Source organism: Bubalus bubalis, chromosome 6, assembly GCF_019923935.1.
Source record: "Bubalus bubalis isolate 160015118507 breed Murrah chromosome 6, NDDB_SH_1, whole genome shotgun sequence".
NCBI lineage: Eukaryota > Metazoa > Chordata > Mammalia > Artiodactyla > Bovidae > Bubalus > Bubalus bubalis.
The window spans coordinates 111,199,693-111,226,981 of NC_059162.1; the positions used below are offsets into that span (position 1 = coordinate 111,199,693).

Consider the following 27,289-nt stretch of genomic DNA (forward strand, 5'->3'; position numbering starts at 1 on the left):
AGTGTTGGTCCATCTGCATGTACATGGATCAATTTTTGAACCCAAGAGGTGGAGGTCCTTACATTAACCCTCTGTTTAATTTCATCTTATGATCGTTTGCCAAAGAATAGTTCATTTCATAGACCATCCCTGATCAGTGATGGCTGCCTGGACCACCACAGGGAGAATGGTCCTGTGGCTTTGTCCAGGCTCAGAGGAACAGCCTAATGGTACCTTCCAAGGGTATCGAATAGGAGAGTTAAAGTATATGCATGTCACTGACTTGGGCCCCCTCCTCTTCTCAGATTTGTGCCTTCCATCCACGTGATCAAGATGCTCTCAGCGTTCCTATCCAAGTTGCTGATAACAGCTGATTGAGAATGATCCAGGGACATTGCCATGAGGGGCAGTTCTGAGACTGACCTCTAGTTCAGCATTGATCTACAATCATCAGATATTATCTTGTCTATCATGATATTCAGGATTACTTTTACAACTGATTTTCAGGACACATTTTCCCATCTCATGTCCAAGAGATCCTTTTCTGTAAGTGGTCACCTGGACAGGGCACAGCAGGATGCCCTTCTTCTTCATCCATTCCTGAGTTGCTTAAACTGGGCTGTTGAGAAGTGAGTGGATCACACACAAAAGAATAGGTAAGCCCTCAAGTGTACGATCCCTGGGGTCCCTCATTTACAGAGAAGCACTTGGAGGATGGTAGCCCATGTCCTCAGTAAACTTTTAGTCTCCCGGGGTGGGCAGCAGGGGAAGGAGCAGTGATGATTACACGGAGCATTACAGAAAATAAATAGGCACACTCTATGTCAAGCAGCTCATACTTTTATCGGAAAATACAAACTTTCTAAAATTAAGTGTCTTACTTCTATTTTACCAACAACAACAAAAACAAAAATCACTCATGTTAGCTAAATACAGATGCATGTGTGGATGAGCAAGTGAGTATGAATCCAAGGGGGGAGTTTGTGGTCTGCAGTTTGCGTGAGGGTGGACTGTGTGCGTGTATGAGTGTTGGTCCATAGATGCGTCTGGCCTTGCTGTTTTCTGTCTGTGACCTGGTCGGAACCTTGGCTTTCCAAATTTCATACCAAGCTGCTGCAGAATACAGAATTCCAGAGCCATTAGCCCCGCTCCAGGGGCTAAGGTGGGAGGAGGGAGGTAAGAAGGAGATCTAAAAATTTATGCCATTCCCACTGGAGGAAAAGTAGGGGCTGTTCATCAGGGGCCCACTGGACGTTGAGCCGAACCTGGAGGAGGAAGAAAAGGACATCGTGATGGGACTTCCCTGGTGGTCCAGTGGTTAAGACACCACCCTCCCAATGAAGGGGCCCGGGTTCAATCCCTGGCCAAGGAACCAGATCACACGTGCCACCACTGAGTTCGCATGCCACAACTAAAGAGCCTACGTGTGGCAATGAAGATTCTGCCTGAGTGTCGCAAGTAAGACCCAGCGCAGCCAAATACATTTTTAAAAACTCAGAAGAGAAAAAAGGCATTGTGACAGAATTCCTGATGTTGGTGGTGATATTAGGGAAAGTAATATGTTAATGGGGGCTGTCAAAGACTGGGAAGATCATGACAGGCTTAGAAACTGAAAGCTTTAGCAGTAATACAAAAAGCGTTGGCTCTGAGAAAATAAAATATTGAAATGATATTATTGGAAGACAACAAAGAGTTCCTTCTGCCATTCCCTTAGGTCAGGAAAGCGCTGGCAGCCTGTAGGGACTCTGTCCAGCCTGTCTCCATATCCAGGACCACAGACTAGGAAGCCTCTCTGGTTCGGAGCACCTTTCCTGTGGGCCTATAGCCCCTGGACCTGCCTTAGAGGATCTTTTGTGTCCCTCAAGAAATTTCACAACATCAGAGAACTCAGACCCACATCCCAGGGTGAGATCTCAGAATCCGACCACCCCAGGGCTCCTAATCCCCTTCTCAGCACCAGGCTCAATCAGGCCCTGCATTTCAACCCCAATCTGGCAAGAAAGCACGGAGGCACCCCTGACTGCCCGCAGCTTTGCTAGACCCTCAGGGAAGGAAGAGCCGAGAAGACCTGAGCCTCGACCTTCAAGAACAGAAATACATACTCTTCTGCCTTTTATCCCTGGCACACTGCTAGTGATACTTCGGAAGAGAGTTCGAAAGCCATCTTCTCTGTGAAGGCTTCGCTGACCTCTCCAGATGGAATCATTTACTCACACTTCTGGTATCCTATTGCAATTTCTTTCCCCATCTGCTAGGATACTTTGAATGAATGGAACAGAGCTCAAGACAAATCACAGCAAAGCAAATGGCTAGATTTAGTCTAATCCAGGGATTCTCAGTCGCTTTTCAGCTGGGCAGATGCATATTACAGAAGATGCTCACGTTCATGATGCCCTCCCATGAATTGATGAATCAAAAAAGGAGCGGGGTGGGGGGGTGGGCAGAAGAGGAGAGAAGCGACGGGGGCAAACCGGCGCATTAATCTGTAACGCCTCAGCTGGCGCCGGTATCCGTCGCTCACAGCGAGCAGCCGTGGGCAACCGAGGATTTGGGGTGTCCGCATCTCTTCTCACTAAAATAAATTTTCCCAGAACAGGGACCCTGTCTACACATTCTACACTCAGCACCCAGTCAAGGATCTGGCACGAGGTAGGGTGCCGGATAAGCAGTTAATGTCAGTGGTAACCTCGTTTCTTTTTCTCTTTTTCAAAAATCATATTGGAAAAGAAATTATTGGAAGTGATGCTACTATAAGGATACTCTGAATTCCACTCTGGTTTGTAAAATAAAGGCCATAACCCATACTTGAGTATTTAATAATTACCAGCAATAAATTAGTTATAACACACCTCTTATCTGTTGCCACACCCCACACATCTGAGACCTTCCGGTTGAAAAGTCTGATGGGGTCAGCGGCCAAGGGCATGCTCTGGACAGGAAGTACCCTAGAGAGCCAGGAAGAGGGCTAATCCATGTGGACTATAGTTATTCAGGAGTGCTTGCTGGAGGAAGAGGAGGAGCTTGAACTGCCTCTGGAGCAGGGTTGAAAGGTCTTGGTTTGCCTGGGACAGTTTCTCCACTGGCATTCCCAGTGCAATTATTATTTGCATTCTTTTGACTCTTAAGCTTATTACTGCTTGAAAGATATATTGTATGGTGATCCTGGACTTAGCAGAGGTCAGGAAGGGCTCCCCTCCTCCTTCCCTGAGAACACCGAGGCCACCTGCTCCTTCCTATCCCATCACATATAGTTTGGTCTCTTGGTCTCTTCTTTGCTCCTGAACCAGAGGAAACACTGACCCTCCTTGTCTCCCAGACTAAACTCTCTCCACCTAGGCCCTTGTACCCTTCCCTGCCCAGGACAGCGTCTTCTGGACCTTATTCCATCCAGCATGACTAGTAACCCCCAACACCACCCCTGAGCCCAGGGCTCCCTATGCCCCACCCTGTGGTGCCCAGGTTTTCTTGCCATACGGTCATCCCTCCATCTCTTCCTCTGGCTCCCTCCACTTCACACTCTCCTGTTCTCCTCCCGTCTCTTAGATCCTTTGCTTGTGCCTCTCCATCTCCACAACCCCTCTACATGTTGGGAGGCCCAGGGTTCGGTCCTTGGGCTTCTCTTCTTCTCTCTGTACATGTGCTCCCAGGCGATCTTGTCCCACCCCATGCGTCTAAACATCATCTATATGCTAATGATCCCCAAATTTATATTATCAGCCGCCACTTCTCCCCTGAGCCTCAGACTCAGACACCCGCCTGCCCATCGACAGCTCCACTCCTGTATCTAATGGGCATCTCAAATTTCACACAAGCAGAGCTTCCCTGGTGGTTCCGTGGAGCCACTGGCTGCGAACTACTGAAGCCCGTGCACTTAGAGTCTGTGCTGTGCAACAAGAGAAGCTCCCACAATGAGAAACCTGTGCACCACAACAGACAGTAGCCCTGCTCGCCACAACCAGAGAAAAAGCCCACACAGCAGTGAAGACCCAGCACAGCCAAAAGCAAAGACATACATAAATAAAACTATTTTTTAAAATTTCACATATGCAAAAACCAAATTCTTGATCAAGGGGCCCGTGCTCTCATCATCTGGACTTTGGTGCTGCCACTTATCCAGACACTCAAGTCAAAAACCTACAAATCAATGCTACTTGCTCACTATCATGTATAAAAGAAATAGCGGGAAGTTGCTAAATAACAAAGGGAGCCCAGCCTGGAGCTCTGTGATGACCTAGAGGGGTGAGACGAGGGGAGGAGAGGGAAGAGAGGGAGGGAAGGGATGTAGATATATATACATATGTAGACATATATATATATATATATATAAAGACACACATATATATATAAGTATGACTGATTCGTGTTGTTGTACAGCGGAAACCAACACAAAATTGTAAAGCAATTTTCCACCAATTAAAAATAAATAAAATAGCTCAGTTAAAACAAACAAACAAACAGAACTAGGAATCACACTTGACTCCTCTCTTCCTTATTCCACATCCAACCATCAAGTCCCATCAATTCTACCAAGAAAATAAACGTTTCAGAATTTTCTCGCCTCCTTTCCAGGGTTACTGCCTCGTCTACGCCTCCAGCACCTCTTGCTTGGCCAGCTATAAAGGCGCCCAGCCTGGTCCCCTCCATCAGCTCTTACTCCACAGCCCTCTCTTTGTACACTGGCCCATGTCATCTTCTTACACAGAGAATTAGAGCACTCGTGGCCGCCCACATCTCTTTCCTACCTGGCCTCGCAGACCCTCTCTAGTCTGGGCTGGCCTCTACTCTGATTTCAAATCCGCCCCCCTCTCTCCCCCACCAATTGTGCTCCGGCTGCATTTCCCATCTCATGGCCACTGCACTTTCTATCCTTTCTGCCCAGAGTGCTCATCAACTATATATGCACATGGTTCATTCTCTCATTTCACTCAGATCTCCCCCTTTTCCCTGCACCTGACATGTACGATGCTTGTTTATTTCTGCATTGTCTATTGATCCTCCTGGAATGACAGAAGGAAACTCGCTTGTCTTGTTCACTGCAGCAACCCGTGCCTAGAGCCAGCCAGGCACACGCAGGAGGCCACAGATAGTTTTTTGAATAAATGAACCATCCCTTTGAGGGATGCAGGCCTGCACTCCTCGCCTCACCTTTCTGACCCCACTTTCTTGCCAGCCCACCTCTCAGGCCACCCCTCCAGCCTGTTGACTGCTGTGCCTCCCTTTTCTCTCCTTTGCCCACAATGTCCCCAGCTGGCCCCCAGCTCCTGCCCGCTTCTAAGGCTGCTCCTTCCTCAGTCTCCTCCCTTTTCTGTCTCTCTGAAGACAGCTCGAGACCAGGGCTCCACCCTCCCTCTTTCTGCTCCCCACCGGTGCTTCCTAAGAGCTGACCAACAAGACCGTGGGACCACGCCACCCCTCAGCATGGCCGGTTCTGCAGCGAGTCTCTCTTCCCCTGAGCCCAGAGTTACAGCATAGAAGGGGCATCTGCCGGCCTACAGGCGAGCTGTCCACCCTCTGCAATCTCATTTACTCTCACCTCTCTTACAGACCCTGTAGTCACCTCTCTTCCCTCATCTCTTTCCCCTCTGGACCATCAATTCATTCTAGCATTCACAGCTCTGCATCAGACCCCCAGGCCCACCAGTCAGGGCTTTTAATAATCCAAGTCTGGCCTTCCTTTTCCTATTTTCCATCTCATTCAAGGGGTAAATCTCATACCTCACCCGGATGCCTTTATTCCCCAGGTCTCAAGTCTGCCATGCGACCTCCCACCCGAGGGCCTGAGTCCCCAGGTTGCTGCCCCCTGCCCACCCTGTAGCCCTCACTGCCCACCCAGCAGGGACCTTCCCTCTGTCCCTGGGCCACTTTGATGGCACTTTGTCACGGCACTAACATCATTGCGCCCCCTCCTCGTCCACTCTCATGTCTGAAGGAAGGACCCGTGTATTCATGGACGGGCCCCACAGGCTAAGTTCATCATCACTACATGCGTCGACCGACACAGCGCTTCCCCGGGTGTGATGGTGGAACACACTGTGATATGAGAAAAGGGGAGGAAAAAAGGGATGGGGAGGAAGGAAGGGAGGGAGAAAAGGAAGGGAGGCCAGAGGGGAGGGGAGGGCGGGAGGGGAAGAATAAGAAGAGAGAAGAGATCACAGTCATGTGTTTTATGTTCAATTGGCACTACTGACCATCACCTTGTTGAATGTTCTCCATGCGATCTGGTAAATTAAGTGATCTGTGAATTCCAACAGTTGAGAAATCTTTTTATCTTTGTTTCTACCTTTCTTATCCCAAACAGATGTGACTGTGGAAACCTCTTCCCAGGATTCATCCTCTACAGCAAGAGTTCAGGGGGAACGCTGATTGAAAGTGTCAGAGTCCGGGAAACACCCGTTGACCCGACAGGGAGGGGCAGTGAGGGGGAGGAAGGGAATCCTTGTCAGGCTGGGGAGTCTGGCCCTAACTCTGTAAAGGGAGGTTCTCACAGTGGGGCACACATTCCCTGCACACGGGGACACACGTTCTCCGGGGGGCGCCCAGGACTGGAGTCTCAGGACTGACCTGGGCCCACCTGCCTCACGGAAGTGAAGGTTTGGTGGGCAGAAATGAGCGGCTGTGTTGTGTTAAAACAACAAACACAAATTTCTCACTGACTGTCATGTAGTTTCTGTGGAATTGTCAGAGAAAAAGGTTGAGTCTGTGCTGGCTCTTGGCTGCTAAGCCCCTCTCCTCTGCTGTTTGGTGTAGTTTGGGGGGAAAGTGTGAGCAGTCCAATAAGCTGTGGGAGAAGCTTCAGCAGGGCCACTTGCAAACTCACTGGGCTGTTGGAGAGATGAGCCTGGCAAGCAGCTCCGGACATGGTAAGTGAGGGAAAGAGCTGTAAGGAGATTACCTGGCCATAGCCCACTGGACACCAGGCAAATGGGGAAGGGCATATGCGTCCAGTTCCAGCGCCTGCCACCTGCTGCGGACACACAGCTGCCTTTCTGCACCAGACTGAGGACTCCGGCCCCGGACTGGGCCCCAAAGGGGGCCCACCAGGCTCACCTCCACACCTGCTCCGTCCAGCACACACACAGCCTCTGAACACAGGCCCGCGGTCTCCCCTCCTCCCCGCCAGGGAACATACGTAACAAGGAAGCCCAGTGGGGCCCAGAGCGCTACCTCCCCTCTCCAGCAGCTTTCGGGAAGGCAGGTGGGCTTCCGGCACGGGCTGAGGACTCACCCGTATGCCGGGGGGAAGAGGTACTGCGGCCCGTCTCCTGCCATGGGGGAAGGGTCTCGGGGATTGCTGGCCAGCTTCTGAGGTGTCCTCTGAGGGTACGGATAGTTGGGCTGGACGAAGGGGATGTAGCTCATCAGGGGGGTGTAGGAAGAGCGGAAAATCTGTTGTCCCATCTGCTGGGGGTTGTATGGCGTCACCTGCAGGGCAGAGAGGAGAGAGGCGCTGAGTCCAGCAGAGCCTGCTGCGTCTAAACATCACAGTTCCCCAGCCCTGACTGAAACCCCAGGTCCCACCCCTCAGCCCCTGTGGCCCCTCAGTCCCTGTGGGGCACACAGAAGACAATGTGTTAGCCTGGGAAAAGCACAGGGCTCAGCTTCTTTATGGGAGACCAGCAAGGTATTTAATTTATCCGAGCCTCAGTTTCCCGATCCATAAAATGGGCAAACACTATGTCCATTAGTGTGGGGACTGAGTCAGTCAATATACGTAGAGAGACTGGCACATAACCAATGAATATTATTTCCATTATTGTTTCTCTCCCCTGTCCCCTAACTTTCCCTCAGTCAATAACATCTCAAAAGCCCCTGGTTCCTTGTCGTTTACAATCTCAGTCAAGGTTGTGGAGGTGTGTACATCCCTGGCTTCTAGCTCAGGATCTCAACAGACCCCCAAGTCTGAGACAGCCCTGCCCAGTGGCAATTCTCATGATGGATGATGGAAATCTTCTGGGTCTCCACTGGGTACAACCCAATATGGTACCCACCAGACATAAATGTGGCTACTGAGCACTTGAAATGGGGCTAGTGGGACTGAATTTTAAATGTTACTTAATTTTAGTTGGTTTCAACGTAAATAACCACACATGGCTGCTGGTTACATTACTGGACAGTGTGAGTGCAAGAGAAATGCCAAAGAGGGAAAATGGGATTCAGCTCAACCCTAGAGAAAAGTAGGAACTCACTGGGTTCCTGAGACCACCCGGATCAGACTCACCAAGAAGCAGGGCTCCCACTGTCTTCTTGGCAAGGCACGGGCCCCATCTGTCTTATTTACTGATTTATCCTCAGCCCTAAGACTGTGTCTGTCACATAGCAGCTGGTCAACAAACATGTGTTAAGTGAATAAGTAAAAAAAGTAAAGAAAGAAAGAGGAGGTGGATGGAGGAAAGAAAAGACCAATGTCCACTTGAATACCTAAAATGATGGGAAGCTCTTTACAATGTGAGCACTGTATTCTACCACTGACAGGTACAAATGTCTTATGTGGCGCTGATATCCATCTTCCTGTGTGTTTTGGTCAAAACCAGGGAAATTCTTGGATTTCCACTTTCACAGCAAGAGTGGGGTCCAAGCTGCTCAGCTGTTCAGCATACTGACTGCCCGCTCTCACCCTGCACACCCTTATCTAATTTAAAAAGATGATAAAGCCTAGTGGTCATTAAGTGATAATAAAGGTGTGCCAGGCCCTTCATGTGGATTCTCTCATTTAAACTCCGAACAGCCCCCATGAGGTAGGACCATTAGGATTCCCATTTTAGGTACGAGGAAACCGAAGCTCAGAGAAGTTAAGTAACTTGCTTAGTAAGTGTTTCAAGTGTCCGAGTTTTGTCAGAGTCCCCGAGTCCCTCGACTCCACCACTGTGCTCGCTCCTTCTAGAAGTCTGGGCCCATCCCTCCTGGCCCTTCCCATCCTTCCCCCAGTGAACAGATAGGATCCAGTGACGCTGGATGTGGGTGTCAAGCCCCCAAAAGGATGAGCTGAAGGTCATAAAGTGCCAAGAGCTCACAGAGAGAACCCAGGAAGGGGCCTTCCAGGACAGACACCCAAGGGTCGGTGTGGCAGAAAAAAAAAACAAAACAAAACTGGTTTTTGCAGTGTAGGGGGTGGGAGTCCCAGACCTGGACTTGAGAGGAAACGGACATGAAAAAGAAGATGTGGGTCTTAGAGCTGACACAAGCTTCACTCAAAACCGTACCCTAGCTACATGTCACTGATAAAAACCATAAACCAGAGCTGTGTAGGGGGCTCGGGAACCATCTCCAAGACACACTCTTTGCTGACAACCGCAATGACAGAGCAGTGTGCCCAGCAAGCCACATTCATATAAAAATGCCTGTGCAGACAGATATCACCGGAAGGACACCTAAGGAACCAGTCACAGTGAGTGCCTCTAAGGTGATTAAAATCTTATACCAGGTTTCCAACGTTACTGGTTCAGATATATGCACATACATAACTTCGTCTAAAAGCATTTGCTGAGGAGCTAGGTGGACAGAATCCCTGCTCATGGGGTGGAGGGGATGAGATGGGGATTCTGTGAGCCTGACTGCCTCCCCTCGCGACTTCATCTCAGGATGCAAAGCTGCTACTGCTAAAAGAGAGCCCTGGCCCATGTGATAAAGGGACCCATACTTATAGTCCCTTCTCTATCTTCTAGAACATTCTAACATCCTTCAGGGCAGAGGTGCAGCTTGAAGAGAAAGGGTAGGGCTACCTGGGGAGAGAGGAGAGGCCGAGGAGTCCGTGGGTTTGAGGGTGGGCTCTGTTCACCTGGGTGTGTGTGCTGCGGGGGGCAGTGTGCAAGGCCAGACTGAGAATGTAGCCTGTTCTCAGCTCTTCTCCTCACACTCCACCCTCATCCAAGATACTCAGACTCTCTGGAAGTGCTGTTTTGTGTTGCCTGTGTGTGCTCAGGCCCATGCACATCCAGCCCAGTGGCATGTATGTATATAAACACATCTTTATTTGTGTCTGGGTGCATGTTTGTATTTTCATCTCTGATGCTTGATTTTTTTAAAGATCTTTTTGATGTGGGCCATTTTTAAAGTCTTTATTGATTTTGTTACAATATTGTGTCTGTTTGTGTTTTGTTTTTTTTTTGGCCACAAGCCACGTGAAATCTTAGCTCTCAGACCGGGAATCGAACCTACATCCCCTGCATTGGAAGATGAAGTCTTAACCACCAGATTGCCAGGGAAGTCTCTCTGCTGCTTTACTTTGATACTATATTTTTATGAATCTGTGTACAAGAGGCAGTAAGCCACAGTTACTGGGAACATGGGCCCTGAAGCCAGCCGGCTCAAGGTCAAACCCCAACCTGCCATTGTGTTACTGTCAAGCAGATGTCGACCCCCAACCTACCCATGGGAGTAGGGGGTGCAGATTTAGCTAACAAAAATAGGTAACACCCAGTTAAATTTGAATTTAAGATAACAGTAAAATATTTTTAGTTTAAGTATGGTCCATGCAGTATTTGGGACACAACTCTACTAAAATTTTATTCACCATTTACCTTGATTTAAATTTAACTAAACCACTAGACCATTCAGGTATGACCTAAATCAAATCCCTTATGATTATACAGTGGAAATTAGAAATATAGTTAAGGGACTAGATCCGATAGACAGAGTGCCTGATGAACTATGGACAAAGGTTCCTGACATTGTACAGGAGACAGGGATCAAGACCATCCCCAAGAAAAAGAAATGCAAAAAAGCAAAATGGCTGTCTGAGGAGGCCTTTACAAATAGCTGTGAAAAGAAGAGAAGCGGAAAGCAAAGGAGAAGGAAAGATATAAGCATCTGAATGCAGAGTTCTAAAGAATAGCAAGGAGAGATAAGAAAGCCTTCTTCAGCAATCAATGCAAAGAAATAGAGGAAAACAACAGAATGGGAAAGACTAGAGATCTCTTCAAGAAAATTAGAGATACCAAGGGAACATTTCATGCAAAGATGGGCTCAATAAAGGGCAGAAACAGTATGGACCTAACAGAAGCAGAAGATATTAAGAAGAGGTAGCAAGAATACACAGAAGAACTATACAAAAAAGATCTTCATGACCCAGATAATCACGATGGTGAGATCACTCACCTAGAGCCAGATATCCTGGAATGTGAAGTCAAGTGGGCCTTAGAAAGCATCACTATGAACAAAGCTAGTGGAGGTGATAGAATTCCAGTGGAGCTATTTCAAATCCTGAAAGATGATGCTGTGAAAGTGCTGCATTCAATATGCCAGCAAATTTGGAAAACTCAGCAGTGGCCACAGGGCTGGAAAAGGTCAGTTTTCATTCCAATCCCAAAGAAAGGCAATTTCAAAGAATGCTCAAACTACCACACAATTGCACTCATCTCACACGGTAGTAAAGTAATGCTTAAAATTCTCCAAGCCAAGCTTCAGCAATACATGAACCGTGAACTTCCAGATGTTCAAGCTGGTTTTAGAAAAGGCAGAGGAACCAGAGATCAAATTGCCAACATCCACTGGATCATCAAAAAAGCAAGAAAGTTCCAGAAAAACATCTATTTCTGCTTTATTGACTATACCAAAGCCTTTGACTGTGTGGATTACAATAAACTATGGAAAATTCTTCAAGAGATGGGAATACCAGACCACCTGACCTGCCTCTTGAGAAACCTATATGCAGGTCAGGAAGCAACAGTTAGAACTGGACATGGAACAACAGACTGGTTCCAAATAGGAAAAGGAGTACGTCAAGGCTGTATATTGTCACCCTGCTTATTTAACTTCTATGCAGAGTACATCATGAGAAACGCTGGGCTGGAAGAAGCACGAGCTGGAATCAAGATTGCCGGGAGAAATATCAATAACCTCAGATATGCAGATGACACACCCTTATGGCAGAAAGTGAAGAAGAACTAAAGGGCCTCTTGATGAAAGTGAAAGAGGAGAGTGAAAAAGTTGGTCTAAAGCTCAACATTCAGAAAACGAAGATCATGGCATCCGGTCCCATCACTTCATGGGAAATAGATGGGGAAAAAAGTGGAAACAGTGTCAGACTTTATTTTTGGAGGCTCCAAAATCACTGTAGATGGTGATTGCAGCCATGAAATTAAAAGACGCTTACTCCTTGGAAGGAAAGCTATGACCAACCTAGATAGCATATTGAAAAGCAGAGACATTACTTTGCCAAGAAAGGTCCATCTAGTCAAGGCTATGGTTTTTCCAGTGGTCATGTATGGATATGAGAGTTGGACTGTGAAGAAAGCTGAGCACCAAAAATTGATGCTTTTGAACTGTGGTGTTGGAGAAGACTCTTGAGAGTCCCTTGGACTGCAAGGAGATCCAACCAGTCCATTCTAAAGGAGATCAGCCCTGGGTGTTCATTGGAAGGAATGATGCTAAAGCTGAAACTCCAGTACTTTGGCTACCTCATGCAGAGTTGACTCATTGGAAAAGACCCTAATGCTGGGAGGGATTGGGGGCAGAAGGAGAAGGGGACAACAGAGGATTAGATGGCTGAATGGTATCACAGACTCTATGGATGTGAGTTTGAGTGAACTCCGGGAGTTTTGGACAGGGGGGCCTGGCGTGCTGCAATTCATGGGGTCGCAAAGAGTCGGACATGACTGAGCTGAACTGAACTGAACTGAAGTGTCTTGTATTTTAACTGAGGAAACCATGGGAGGGCTATGACTCCCAGCCCAAGTGAGGCTGGGCCAGGCTGTGTGATCTGCTCTGGCAGATGGTGGGCAAACATGACCACATCCCAGCTCTGAGCCCTCCCACACTCCCCCCATCCAGCATGGCAGGCGCAAAAGTGATCTTCAGCCTGGGCCCAGAAGGGTGACAATTAAAAAAGGCTTGAACCCAACCCTGGTGCTGCTCAGTCAACCTGTAGACCTTTGGGTAAAAATTAAACATTGCATTGCTTAAAGCCTCTGAGACATTGAGGCTGTTTGTTGCCACAGCAAAAGCTAACTTAGGTGTTAACTTCATAACCTCAGGCAAATTATTTCATCTCTCTGTGTCTCCGTTTCCTCATCTTGACTCTACCTCGTAGGGTGGTTCTGAGGATTAAACGAATGCAGATAAGGCCCGTAGAGAAGGGCCCGGCGCACAGTAAGGGCGTGGTAAGTGCCAGCCAGCATTGTCTCCTGGGGACCATGCACTTTGGTGCTTGTGTCTGTACTCTGGGGTCAAAGGTGGGCCAGAAAGCGTGGCTGGTGACCAGCTGGACAAAGACAAGGGGACAGACATCCTTCTGACCTGAAGGCCTCCATGGGCTGGGACAGAGGTGAGGAGGTCATCAACTCACCTGTCTGGAGTAACACCCCAGCTGGGGGTGCAGGGTCTGCTGGTAGGGCATCCTGGCTGCCCGCTGAGGGTACAGGCCCTGGGGAGAGAAAGGAGGGACTCAGTGCCATGGGGTGATAGGCTCCCTGCCAGAGAATGGCAGCCACTCAACTCAGCTTCCAGCTCCCTTGCCTGGATCTCCAGACATAGAAGAGTCCATCTCACCACACTGCTGGCCAGACCCCCCCCGCCCCGCACCCCGCCCCCACCACACCCCCCAGTTGCTTAGTCCAGCTGGAATCAGGTTGAGCTTGCATGCCTCACACCACACAGGGAACTAGCTCCTGGTTAGCAGGATTCACAGCCTTTTGATTGAATATGTTAAGACATGAGCTTCAGGGACCTGCTGTCTTTTGAAATCCAGATCTGCTCCTTAGGCTGTGTGACCTTGGGCAAATCACTTCACCTCTCTGAGCCTCTTTTCCCCTGTCTCTGAAATTATGTATGTTTAAGCCTGCAAAGCCTGTGAAGGTAGCCAGATTATCTCTGTTGGTGTCTACGCCCCTTTTCTAAGTGCCCTTCGCCAAACCCCATTCCTGCCCCAAGGCGTGAGGTGCCTGAGGCTGTCTGTGTCGAGTGTGCTAGGTTGCTTCATGTTTATTTAAACACACTGGCCTGTGTGCTTCCATCTGTGTCTGCAACCACGTGTTTCTGTGTACAAATGTGTGACTGTGAACCCAGGTGTGTTAGTCTGGGTCTCTGTTGCTGGGTGTCTACCTGCACACGTGTATACCTGTGTCTGTACCTGATGATAAAGACTGTCATGATGATACATGAGCTAATCCATCTAAAGGGCCCAGAATAGCACCCAGCATGTAGTAAGGATTCTGCCAGTGCTACGTACTCTTACCATGTTTCACTGTCTCCCCCCATCCCCACTGCTCCCGCCACTTGAAGAAGCTGCCTGGCAGCTCAGCCCAGCAGTAAGTAGAAATTTTATTCACAACTCTGTCCAGAGTGACCTAGGGTGTCCCTGTGTGCATGCGCGTGCACACACACACACACAGAGCAGAACTGCTGCTGTGGGTGGGGTCGGCTCATGACTCGTCCAGGCCCAGGCTGCCCCTACCTGCCAATCCAGAGTTAATCCATAAGATGCGGCTCAAAACCCAAAGCACCCCTCAGACCAGAATATGTCTTTCCAGAAGACTCCACACCAGAGATGCTGCCTCCATCATACACTCAGCTGAGCCAGTCATCAAAGCGCTGATGGCTGAGCTGCCCTTGATGACTTCCTCGGAGCCCCTGGACTGCTCATGAAAGGCTCCAAGTCCCTGATGTGGGGTTCTGGGGAAGGCCCCCCAGCTCTCCTAGGGCGCACATCCTCTCAGGGCCTTCCTTGCTCTCTGCTCCCATCCACCTGCGCTTGACCATGGCCGGGCCTCCCCCACATCCACCAACCCCTCCATCGCTCGAATCCAGTGCACGGGCTTGCCTTTTCTTCAAGCTCTAAGGCCCAGGGCAGCCCCACTTACCCCCACAACCAGCCTGTGAGCCCAGGCATGGTCTGAACTGGGACAGGGAAGTCAGCCGATGGGGCTGCCCTGCCTGTGCCCAGGCCTCAGTGGGCTCCAAGGCCACATTCGAAGCGCCTCTCTTCTGTTTCACCACCTCCCCGTCAGCGCTCTGCTTTCCACAGCCAACTCCCCTGGGCCGCCATCCTCCCCACACCTCCCTGGACAAGACGACCCTTAGGATATGTGAGCCACTCATCCCTGCTCCATCGTGGGGTGGGTTTTCAGGAGACAATGCCGTATTCATCGGCATGAGCCGCCCTCAATGACTTGAAGGGGATTTCTAGTTGTTCAAATTGCAATTCTGTGAAATCACAAGCAAAGGGAAATACACATCCATTCCTCTTTGCTTGAGGCCGTGACCTCTTTGCATGTGCCCGCCCTCCTTAATTGGGAGCAGAGTTCCTTGTGCCAAGCAGCCGGGATTGTCTGTGGAGTCCTGGGTGCTGGGGACTTAGTCTTCCATGGCTTTTCATCCGTGCACTGCAAAGCTCTGAGTAAACTGGATTCGGGACCTCATCTCTATTCCTAACATCAAGCAGGAAAAAGAGACTGGGATGGACTGTTCCCTGTCTCTCCTGTGTGCCTCCTCAAGGTCTGCAGACCTCCCTGACCCCCTGTCCCAGGAAGACCAGGGCTGAATAACAATAAGAACCAACATCTATATCATACTTGAGATTTTACAAAGCCCTTTCCCATCCATGGGCTCAATTAACCTTACAATTGACTCAAGTATTTGCTGCCACTGTAGTTATTATGAGGCCATTTCATAGGTGAGGAGACCAGGGCTCAGAACATTTGGCTAACTTGCCCAAGGCCACACAGCTCAAAAGTAGCACAATTTCCTTAAATCCAGTTCTGATGATTCTAAAACCTGCCTTCTTTTTACCACATCAGACCTCTTGATCAGCTGTCTTGAAGCTGGTTGGTATCACGAAATCATGAGAAGCTGGGAAAAGGTAAGTCACGCTGTCTGTTGTTGCCCCTTAGGAGGGTCGGCGTGTGTAGGTGACTTCGGCTGGGCTCAGTCAGTGTCTGAACTGCTGCATGGAAGCAAGGGACCCTACCAGCCAGGGCCTTTCTGCCCAGAGGCCCAGGAAGCTCAGAGTCAGCCCTGTGATGCAAACACCAGCATCTCTGAAGACAAAGGACCTTCATGCTAGAAGAATACTTCCAGATCTCACCCACGCCAAAAGTCAAATCAGAAGTTAACAAAACAAACCTCTGCAAATTAGCTCTACATGGTGAGCCCCTTGAATGAGTGCATTTGAGAGTGAATCAATTTATACTAAATAAAATTATGCAATTGTTTCTCTCTCAGAGGTGGGGGGCACACCGTGCTGGCCTTGGATTTGTCCCTGACTCATACTGGACTCCGAGCTTCCTAGTCGCCTTGGAATCCCCAGCCTGCAGTCAGTGTGAAGCAAGGAGTTGTTGTTTTTTTTTTAATTATTTAAATGAGAAAATAAATAAATACATATGAGTACATCAGGGAGTAGGTGATAAATGACCCAATGACGAATGTGCAAGGGTGGAGGAACTTCAGTGAAGGAGCTGGTGAACCAATGAGCATGTGAACAGAGTATTTCTCCAGGAAAGCACATCGTAGATTCAGGATGGATGCACCTGGGGTTTTCCCATGGATCACGCTTCCTTACACCGTCTCACCTCAAAGGTGGGGCTTGAGAAAGAGGGTGGCCACTGGCTGTCTTTAGCAAACCAAAAGGAGACTTGAAACCAAAACTTTGGAGAGAAAGAGAGAGACTGTGCTAAACCCCTTTACTTCAGTTCCTGTTTTAAGAATCAGGGGCTAAGTCCAGCGGGCCAGCTCAGAGGGGCTTCACATGGAGTAGAGAAGACCCAACTCTCATGCAGGATGTTAAGCCTGCTGCTGTCCAGGAGGAGGAAATACCACTGGGAGCCCCGGGGCAGTGGAAGGGGGAGGGGCATGGGGCAGGACTAGAAGATCTTCAGGTTGGATTTCCTTCTCTCTTTGCCCTCCCTGGGCTCAGCCAGGCCGGGCTGGGGCAGCAGATTCCCAGGGGCCTGGCCCTTCTGTACACCTGCACGCCATTCTGGCAAGCAGCCAGGGAGGGGAGAGAAGCATGAGAAATCTTAGGCGCTAAGCACCTGTCCTGGAGCAATGGAGCACTATCTAGAGGGACTATTTAAGCTCTTGGTTCGGACTATGGTTTAAATCAGAATGGACATTTATTTGATTTTTTTTTCATCTCCCTACCCAGTGGGTGGCAGCTCTTACAGGAGATTAAGTTAAATAGACGAACTAAAGGAACTACACTTTCCCGGAGTAAATAAGTTGGGAAAGTAAAACTGCCAGCCTTGCAAGTATTTCCCCCACCCCTTTGTGTCTGACACCTCTTAGCTCTGAGTCCAAGACCAAGACTGTGTGCCAAGCCACCTCAGCCGGTAGAAGCTAAGATTGCTAGGTTGTAGCTGAAATGAAACAGCCGCATAATTTGTCATCTGCAGCGGGATGCTCAAGAGTGAAAGGGAGTACAATGAATAACTATGCTGGAACAAAAGACCGAAACGGGGACTGTCCCAGGTAATCTAGGACACATGTCATCCGACTTCAAAGCGAGTCCCAGGAGCTGGTGGGAAACAAGGACTGTGTCGTCGGTCAGTCTTCCCTGGGAGCCCAAGTACTTCACAGCCCAGGATTAGCCAGGCAGCTCTGAAAGACACAGCACACAGTGAACTGGAATCCATTCAAAGGAAAGTGAGAAATATGCACACATGTGTGTGTGTGTGTGTGTGCATGCCTGCGCACGTGTATCTGGCAGTTGGTCTGATGGGGCCCCTATAAAAAAATTAACTAACGAGTCCGCGGCTCTTTGTGAATGAGGCTCCTTGTGAGCCACGGCTCCTCCCTGGATGGCCACCCCGGATAACTGGGCCGGGACCTGCTCACTCACCTGGTACTGGGGGAAGGTGGAGGGGTTTGTGAACACGGGCGGAGGTGCGTAGTTCAGGTTGAGCCAGAGGGGCTGGTTCAGGGTTGCTGAGGTCAAAGCGGTGGCAAAGCGTGGGGTGAACACGTTCCCCGTGTACTTGAAGTTGTTCTTGTCGGCCCCTGTCTCAGGTGGGTTAACTGTAAGTCACAGGAGAGGTAGAGCGTTTCGTGATTGAGGAAGGGAGAGGTCAGCCTGCCCCAGCTCCGTGACTGCCCCCGGGGTTAATGTTTCTCACAGGTCAGGTGTTTTAAAAGCTCCCAGAGGGTTCTTCAAGGCTCAAGGAAAACACTGTTAGTTCACACCTTGCCAGCGTGGAAGGGGTGAGAGTCCCAGCATGGTCTGGCATGGAGCATCTCCTTCATGACTCACAAGTAAGGAGGCAGTTTAGCAAGAGATACAATCAACCAGCTTGTCTCACCTACATGCAAAAGTATATTCCTTCAAGTGCTTCGGAAAAAATCCAGTTTGATACAAACAATTGCTACGCTGTGGGAAGTCATTCTTATCAAATTATTAAAGCACCCCGCTGGGGACGTGTACTTGGCAACAGCAAGGACCTTGCGTAGGTGTTACATCTATGCCGGAGTCATTTTTTAAAAAATATTTTAAAATATTATATAATTCCCTTTGGCAAGACCCCAAATTAGTCTGAATGAATGAAATTTGATGGAGTTGTTTCAGGATATGAATCCTGGATTCTTTCCTTCTATAATATGCCCTGTAGGCTTAAGAGTTAGAGATGGGGTATCAGTGTCCCCTTTTAGCACCTTTTGTTGGGGGGAGGATGTTGTACTAAAACAGTTGTAGATGTACAAGGGAGAGAAAGCTGAGATGTGAATAATCGCAATGTAGAAATAATCTTAAAGCATGGAATTTTCTTTGGCTCAGGCAACTTGAGGGGACATAAGGCATGCTGAGTCAGGGCTATATTCAAATTAACCACCAATAATGCCCATGTGACCCCTGAAAGTCAGCTAGATTTCTTGAGCTCCTCCCTGTAGGGGATGACACAGGAAGAAAGCCATTTCCCCCATTTTACAGGACCTGGGAAAACAGTGACTTGCCCATGGATGAGATAGCCGTTTGGTGACAGAGCTACTCCAGGGGTCTGTGAGGGTTTCTGAAATCCCTTCCTGCATAGATTCTTTCCGGGCAGGGTCAGCTTACGTTTCAGCTCCAGCCTGTCCACCTCCACTTTGCCACGAAGTTTCAGCTGCCCGCTTGGGTTCTTGGTGGCCCCAAGGAACTCATAGAGCAGGTTCTTCTTGGCCTGCCAGGCAGGCTTCTTGGCCGGCAGAGCCATGGTCATGGAACCCATGGGGTCACTGCCACCCTCCTCACCACAGGTGTCCTTCTGGCTCGGGGACCACTGGCTGAGAAACAGGCTCTCTCGGCGCCTGGTCAGCTCCTTGGCATTTGGGTTCCGTTCTAGAGCAGGAGAGAAGCTGAGTCAGTGACTCTGGAAGACCACGTGCTGGATGGGGGGAGCATGGTCTTGTGGACAAAGTCATGGATCCTCCATAGCACACCTGAGACTCCCACCACTCTGGGCTCTCTCTCAACCAAGTTCAATCCAAGTCCAGTCCCTGAAGCCTTCATGGACCAGTGCTCACGATGGTCTCACACCCCTGCATGCATGCATGCATTCATCCATTCTTGTTTTCTTCCATCTGTCCACCCATCCATCCATCCTTTTATCCACCCATCCATCTTTCCTTCCTTCCATCCATTTATCCATCCTCCCTTCCCTAATCCCATTCTCTCCTCCTTCCAAACTTCCTCCCTTCTAGTTCCCTCTCTTTTCTTACCTTTTCTTTCTTCCTCCTTTCCTCCCTGCCACTTCCTCCTTTCTTCCCTCTTTTCCTTCCTTTCTATATTTTGCCTTTCCTTTCTCCCTCTTTTTTCCTCCCTTCCTTCCTGCTAACCATCTGTAGGTTGGATCACAAAGAGTCCAGATAGTTCCTGTCTTCAGGGAGCACACTTGGCTTAGCTGGGGGCACACACATTCCCACACAACATGCAGCTGGTCCCTTGTCATAGACTCTCCTCTTGCTAAGTCGTCGTGGCGATTCAGCACACTCATCAGCACCAGGCTCTGACCTGAGTCCTGGGGACACTTGGATGAGTCAGAGCCAGACTTGGCCCGGCAGGAACTCACAATAAGGAGGAAGAGAGAGGCCCAGAAATAGCTCCGGGACAAGGCAGATGGGGACCGTGAGGTAATAGAGGGACACAGCAGGGGAAGAGGGTGCTGAGGCAGCTTCTGCCTGAGAGGTGGGAGGGGTTCCAGGAGGAGGAGGGCCTGCCGCGAGGCCTTACACCCAGAGCCATGGTTGACCGCGGGCAAAGGCACAGAGGTGCCAGTGAGCCACTGGATGCTGTCGGGGCCAGGCTCAGCTCTCTCTCCAAATAGCCCAAGTCTCCCTGGTGCAAGGACACTGCCTGGACCACCAGGGATCCCCTACAATAGTGGTTTTTCACCCAATTTTCCTTTTGAGCAATGGAACTCTCTCTTCCAACAAAATTAAGTATGGCAGGGGAATGCACCATACTGCACCCATAAATACATGGTTTGTGCATGCTCAGTTATGTCTGACTCTTTGTGACCCTACGGACTGTAGCCTGCCAGGCTCCTCTGTTCATGGGATTTTCCCAGCAAGAATACTGGAGTGGGTTGCCATGCCCCCTTCAGGGGATCTTCCCGATCCAGGGACTGAACCCAAATCATCTGGGTCTCCTGTATTGCAGGCCAATTCTTTACCGCTGAGCCACCAGGGAAGCATATAATATATACACATATATAAATGTTTTAAGGCACTGCTTGGCTGAAGCAGGGAAGAGGGCCTTGCTCTCAGCACCTTCATGTTTTTCCCAGCTTGGAGGCCCTGGTCTCCATGGAGCTTGGCTGGGAAATGACACTGGACACATGGCGGGCACAGTGGATCATGCTGGGAGCAATGGGATCAGAGGACTTGTGCCCAGAATTACCTGTTGGGAGTGGACACGATCCCACCAACTCTTAGTCCCACTAGCCCATGGCCTTGGGCTGAGTCTGGACAGGATGGGGCCTGCCCTCTTACTGTCATCCCAGCAAAGGAGAAAGCTGCTCTAGCCTGAGCCAGAAGAAAATGACATTTTTAGCAAAACATGTGCCTGGTATCTTTTCCTAGAGCTTCTCTGGTTGCAGAGTGTGGTCCCCAGCCAGTGCTGAGATAACAGTACCCACTAATAATAACCCTCTCCCCAGAGGCCCACACACCTGCTATCACACCACCCCCCAGTCACCTGAAACACACTTGCCACTCAGTCATCCCAAAGCTCCCTCTTCCAAAGGCTGTATACACAGACACACACACACATATCCCTTCCTGCCATTCCCTTCGCTCGCTCACACCCATACACAACTACACACGCAGAAGGATTACACTCAGATGTGCCCACACTGCATTGCCTCTAATACGCTCACATCTGCAAAGTTCCTCTCAGCACACCTTTGCTCACACACCTGTACACACACACACGCAAATGGTGGGAAGGTGTGTGGGACAGAACTGTCTCCAAAGCAGCAGCCCTGTCTGACAGAGACACATCCACACCTCCCTGGTGGAGAAGGAGGTGGGAGGCACGTCTCCTCCCCCGGGTATGCCCCATCATCTCACATACACAGCTTACTGTCCCGAGTTCCTGCACCCGTGGAGGCCTGCCCAGGACCCAGAGTCCAGCATGCCGTCCACAGTTTGGAGTCCTTGGCTTCCTAAAATGTTCCCACAGAATGTTCTCTAGGGTGACTGTGTCCCTGTTTTCTTAGGAAGATGGATCTGGGCCCTCCCAATATAGGCATCTCTCCTTTGCCCATCTCTCACAACCTGGGGGGCGTTTTCCTTCCAGTTTCCTCCCAGTGACTGCTGATGGCAGGCAAGTGTCACTGCCACCAGTCTTCCTTCTTGGAACCATCCAGTCTGAGTAGCTGGATCAGAACAGACACAAAATGCAGAATCCTGGAATTTGGGGAGGCTTGGGAGGTGGCTGGCAATCCCAGGGAGGATGTGGACTCCTAGATTTAGGAGTGGGAATGCACTTTGCTAAAGCCCTGGGGTCCCTGGGAACAAACCCAGGGCCAGCAGTCTGCCCGCACCTGGAGAGCTTACACATTCACCCCCGATCCCTGAGAGAGGGGACCAGGCACCACGGTCAGGACAGGAGCCTCCATCAGAAGCCAGTTAAATTTCCCTCCTATTCAGCTCAGAGTCCCCTGGCTGCACTTTCACCCTGGACCCAGCAAGAGTAAATGCTTCCTTCAATGTCCTCGGGGTGCCTATGGATTTAAAAACCCAGTCAGTTACAAAACGGGCCTCTCCTGCTTCCCAAAGTGTGTTGGATTCAGGGCCACCATGTTTGGCTACATGAGACGTGCCCTGTATACGAGCATCCAGCAGAGGAGGGCTGTGGGGGCTGAAAACAGCCTGCACCCTGCACCATGCTCATCAGCAAGGCCACCTCGCCCTACTTTGCACAGCGATGCTTCATGTTCCTAATGCAGCCCACGTGGCTTTCTGCTCAGTTTCTCCTCCCAGCAAGCGTGCTTCCTAACCTTGCTCCCAGCCCCACTCACCCATCAGTTGGTACCCCTCCATGATGGGGTCAGCCTCAGGCTTGGAGCAGATCTTGGCAAACACTGGAAGCTGCTTCTTCTGAGCAGGGAGCTCAGGGAGTTTGTTGGGAAGCACAGGCGGAGGCGGGGGAGGCAGCAGCAGGAACGGGCCCAGCCCCGCGGGCTCTCTGGGTCTGGGGCCACTGAACATGCTGCTCTGCAGGAAGTCCTTGATGACCCGGGTCTCCTCCAACACCATCTTGTTGTCAGGGGCCTTGGACATTTCTGTGGACTTCAGTGGGAATTGAGCCAGGAGCTTGCTGATCTCCGAGCTGGAGGCCCCCAGGCTGTGGCTCCTGTCCTCTGTCCCCTTGGCACTCTTGACCTTGGCAGCACGCAGGATGCCCGTGACCGTAGATGTGGCAGAATCACAGTCTGGCTGGCTGCCGACGACCGACAGGGCCACCTTCGGCTCCAGGAGCTTGTCACCCACCATGACGGAGGCTCCTGGGTGCTCACTGCTGCTGGCCACCAGCGAAGGCATGAGAAGGCGAGGGGCTGGCTGTCTGGGCCCCTCAGGGTTGCTTCTGGGTGCCTCCAGCTCCCCCGAGCTCTTGGTGACCAGGATGAGGTGCTCTTTGGCGAGGCTCAAGAACTCCTGCTCCACCAACAAGGAGATCTCGTCTTTGCCACTGGTGAGCTCCAGAGCCCTGCAAACAGGTCAGAAAGAGAGATGAGTTTAGGGCCCACTCCCTGAGGGTGGCTCTGCAGCGGGGCACAGACCCCAGGAAAAGGGGCTAGAGAAAACATGTTTCCCAAGGTGAGAAGCCTACTGCTCTTCACGAGAGAAACTGGGCCATACATGGACCCCCAAGGGATTTTTATACCATATCAACAGGCAATAGTCCTAAGAGCTTGGTTCTGGGAATCGGGACCCCTGGGTCCTCTCCCAGTGCTCCATCTTGCTGAGTGGGCTGAGTCTGCATTTCTGTCCATCGCTCCATGTTTGGTGGTGCTCAGGACCAAAAGCACTAAAAGACCAGTAGCAAAGGGAACAGGACTGAGTCAACAGCTCTGGACATGGCGTCCAGGGTGCTGGGGCCCCATGCACTGCAGGATGGTCTGAGTGAGAGCAGAGACAGCAAGGTGGCAGCTGGAGCTCACAGCCTGGCTCGGTCACTTCCCAGCTATGTGATCCTGGGTCCCTTGCTCAGCATCATGGTACCACTGTCTTCCTTCTTGGTGAAGTGGAGTATCACAGAGACATTCCAGACCGTGTCTGGCACAGTAAGGGCAATTAAAGGGACAGCCAGCCTATATACACCTCTGTCAGCTGGGCTGGGCCTTTGGATCCTGAAATCTGCACAGTGGCTCCATAGATGCCCATGTCCACCTTGGCTGGCATGGCCTTCTGACCAGATCACAGATTGGGCTGCCTGGGAGCACCAGCAATTGCTTGATCCCTGCACTGATTCACAAGAATCTTCCTGTATCTAAACATTGGCCTCTACCTGCACCTGAGACCTGGGACCTCCAACTGCACCCTTGGTGGCCGCACCATCCTAATGAGGCCTAATGGTCCCATGGACTCTAAGCTCCTAGATGCTGGCTGTCTCCAGGTGTGGGAGAGGGTAGCAATCCTGCCGGACTGGTTTGGGCCCACACTGCCCCACCAGAATCCTTGGTAAGGGGGGACCTTCCTCCCTGGTACTCCCAGGAGGACTGTGGCAGCCACCCTGCTCTCCCTCCTGGGTGGGTTCCCAAGAAGGGTGGATAAGCTGGCCTACATAGAGCATTCTAGAAACTGCTTAGAGTTCTACCGCTGGTAAAAATGGTGAAAAAGGAGGCAGAGGGAAAAATTAAAGCATCCTGTGAATGGAGCTTTGGGCAGGCTCAGAGTATACTCCTGCCCTGACAGCCCATTCTGTGGATGCAGTGAGCCCCGAAAATAATGACTAGCAAATGCTCCCAGCAAGGATGTTCCTTCCTGGTAATGCTCTGTATATGAACACATGCACACGGACATACACACACACACACACACAGGTGCAGTGCAGGCAAAAAATGACTCACAGTCATCACGCATAAAACCAGGGGATGGTCTCTGTATCTGACAACCAGTCAGAATGGGCACAGGCTACAGTCCCAGATGCTCCTACTGTGCCGGCATTAATCCCATAGTTGATGGCTACTGGTGAGTCCCAAGGGGTCCTGGTAAAGGTCACGGCTGGCCAGGGCACTTGGGATGCCTAGGGAAGAGTTTAAAACGTGGGAGCTTATCACTGTTCTAATGACGGCAACAGCCACCGCCTCCTGAACACCAGCCCCGCATGTGGTCTCCCCAGGCCTGGAGGCTGGGAGCCGTGCCAGGAAAAAGCAGGCTCCAGTCAAACAGACCGAGATCAGAATTGGGCACTACTGCTCACTTCCCGCCACATCCCGGAAACTTGGGGACTCCCCTGTGACAAAGTATGGCACCTATGACACTGCAAGCACCCAGCCCCTGGGTGGGATGAGAACTTGGTGCAGTAACCCCTGTGCAGCCTTGGCACAGACACACACACGCAGGAGCACTGGGCACGTGGTGGCTGGCAGCAGCAGCGGGCTGGTGCTGGACGCTGGCCATCGACGCCATGGAAGGGGCAAGGCCATTCACTTGGTTCTTCCCCTCTTCCTGGCTCTCTCTCCTTACTCCCATTTTTCCTCCTCCCCACATCTAGACTCAGTCTATCAATTGTGTCCCTGGGAACATGCTTGCAATGCAGGAGACCCGCGCTCAATCCCTGGGTCGGGAAGATCCCCGGGAGAAAGGAATGGCTACCTACTCCAGTATTCTTGCCTGGAGAATTCCATGGACAGAGGAGCCTCATGGGCTACAGTCCACAGGTTCGCAAAGAGTCCAACACAACTGAGCGACTAACACTTTCACTTCATTTTTCTGCTATGTCCCTGGAAACACTTGGAATAAAGAGGCTGCCAATCCATGGTCCCAAGTTATTGATCCCCCATCTTCTTCATCATCACCCTCAAAGGGAACAGGGGAATCTCTAGTCAGAGAAACCAGACATTACAAAGACCAGTTTTTGCCTCTCTGTCCCCCTCCAAAATGGCACCCCACTCCAGTACTCTTGCCTAGAAAATCCCATGGACAGCGGAGCCTGGTAGGCTGCAGTCCATGGGGTCGCAAAGAGTCGGACACGACTGTGCGACTTCACTTTCACTTTTCACTTTCATACATTGGAGACGGAAATGGCAACCCACTCCAGTGTTCTTGCCTGGAGAATCCCAGTGATGAGGGAGCCTGGTGGGCTGCCATCTATGGGGTCACACAGAGTCGGACATGACTGAAGCAACTTAGCAGCAGCAGCAGCCCCCTCCAAAACTTGGAAAGCAAGCTGTATACAGATAGATCTTCTGAATTAGAAAGACATCACAATTATGTTAATTTTTAAAAGTCAGAATAATGGTACTGTGGTTATACTTAAACAATAAAAGTGTTATCTCTTAGAGATACATGCTAAAGTCTTTACAGATAACATTACATCTGGGGTTAGCTTTAAACTTAATCTAGCAGGGGGAGGGAAAAGATGGGGGTTGGGGAGTAGATAAAACAAGATTGGGCTTATGTTGACCAGGTCTAAGGCTTAGTGAGAAGTACATGGGTTCACCAAGTACTATTAGCTCTATTTTTGTCTGTTTGGCTTCTCATTTTTTTTTTTCCTAAAATAAAAAAGTTCTACAATAGATGGACACACAAGTCTCGCCACGGTATCCTTCAAAGCACCAGCTCCAAGGAGAAGTCAAAGCAGCTTTTAAAAGACCCACGAGGCCTGAGGTCTCTGTACCAAATCCACCCTGCAGGTGGTCCCTCCTCAGCACCTGAGAGGACACTTCTACCCCTCCCACACCCCAGAGCCAGGTTGATGGAGAAGACCCAGCAGGAGCTGAGTGTAAACTCCTCATATTCCTTAACCATTCTTTTCTGGAACATCATGGGGATCAATGGGCCTCTTAAGAAGCTTGCATTCCCAGAAGAGTCTGTGCCAAGAACAGAGGGGCTCACCTGGACTGCAGGTACCCTGCATCCCTCTGAAAGACTGGCCCAGGGCACCCAACCCTCCCTGGGACAGTCTCTACAAACTCCTATTTCCTTTGTATCTGCTATGAATCTGGAAGGCCAGACTGGAAACCAGGCATCCACATATATGCTTCTGTTTAATCTTCTCCATGCCTCTGGGCAATTGACAAAATCATTCTCTCTTTACAGATGAGAAAAGTGAACTTCTAAGAGGCTAAGGACTCTGTCACCAAAGAAGTGAAGAGGCTGTTGTAGGGATGCTCCTGGGTTCAGCTGACTTTCTGACCTCTTCCTGCCCCACCCCAGCTTCCTTTTCAGGGAAAGTTCTCCAGCGAGGTCTCCCTGCTCCAAGGCTGGGCTTTGTTCCCCAGTCTAAATGCAATCAAGCATCTTGCTGGGCTCATCCCATCACTCCAGCCTGTGGAGGATCATCATGGTGAGTCCTGAGCCTACCATCCGTGGCCTTAGCTGTCCCTGACAGCTCTGTGTCAGCTGCATGTCTGATGAGTCTGCCTTCTGGGTCCCTCACCAATTTATGGATAGAAATGTTGAAGGTGGGAGAGTCCAGAGTCCAGAGCCTTAGGGACATTGCTGGAAACCCTCCCCCGCCCCCCGCCCCAGCCTGACAGTAATCCTGGATCAACACTTTGGGGAAATAAATCAATGCAGTCATTATCATTGCATCTCCATTTCTCCTAGACAGCCTCTATCCAACACCTGCTGCCATCAAGATTCAGCACAGGTACAAGTTCCTAAGCGAGGTTCTCCCCTTCCTGCCCTTCCCACCCCCAAGAAAACATGATTCATTTGTTCCTTAGAAAACTGCATGCCG

General features: G+C 50.4%; 1 protein-coding gene across 1 annotated transcript in view; it reads right to left on the minus strand.

The window, feature by feature from the left end:
* Positions 1-799: 799 nt before the first annotated feature.
* Positions 800-27,289, minus strand: part of C6H1orf94 (chromosome 6 C1orf94 homolog) — a 42,196-nt gene continuing 15,706 nt past the window's right edge. Inside the window, exons 2-7 of the mRNA XM_006061285.4 lie at positions 22,401-23,089; positions 18,956-19,216; positions 17,750-17,925; positions 13,262-13,339; positions 7,205-7,401; positions 800-1,244 (exon numbers count right to left, since the gene is read on the minus strand). Coding sequence (XP_006061347.3) covers positions 1,169-1,244; positions 7,205-7,401; positions 13,262-13,339; positions 17,750-17,925; positions 18,956-19,216; positions 22,401-23,089 — 1,477 coding nt within the window. The 3' untranslated portion in view covers positions 800-1,168. The remainder of the gene's footprint in view (positions 1,245-7,204; positions 7,402-13,261; positions 13,340-17,749; positions 17,926-18,955; positions 19,217-22,400; positions 23,090-27,289) is intronic.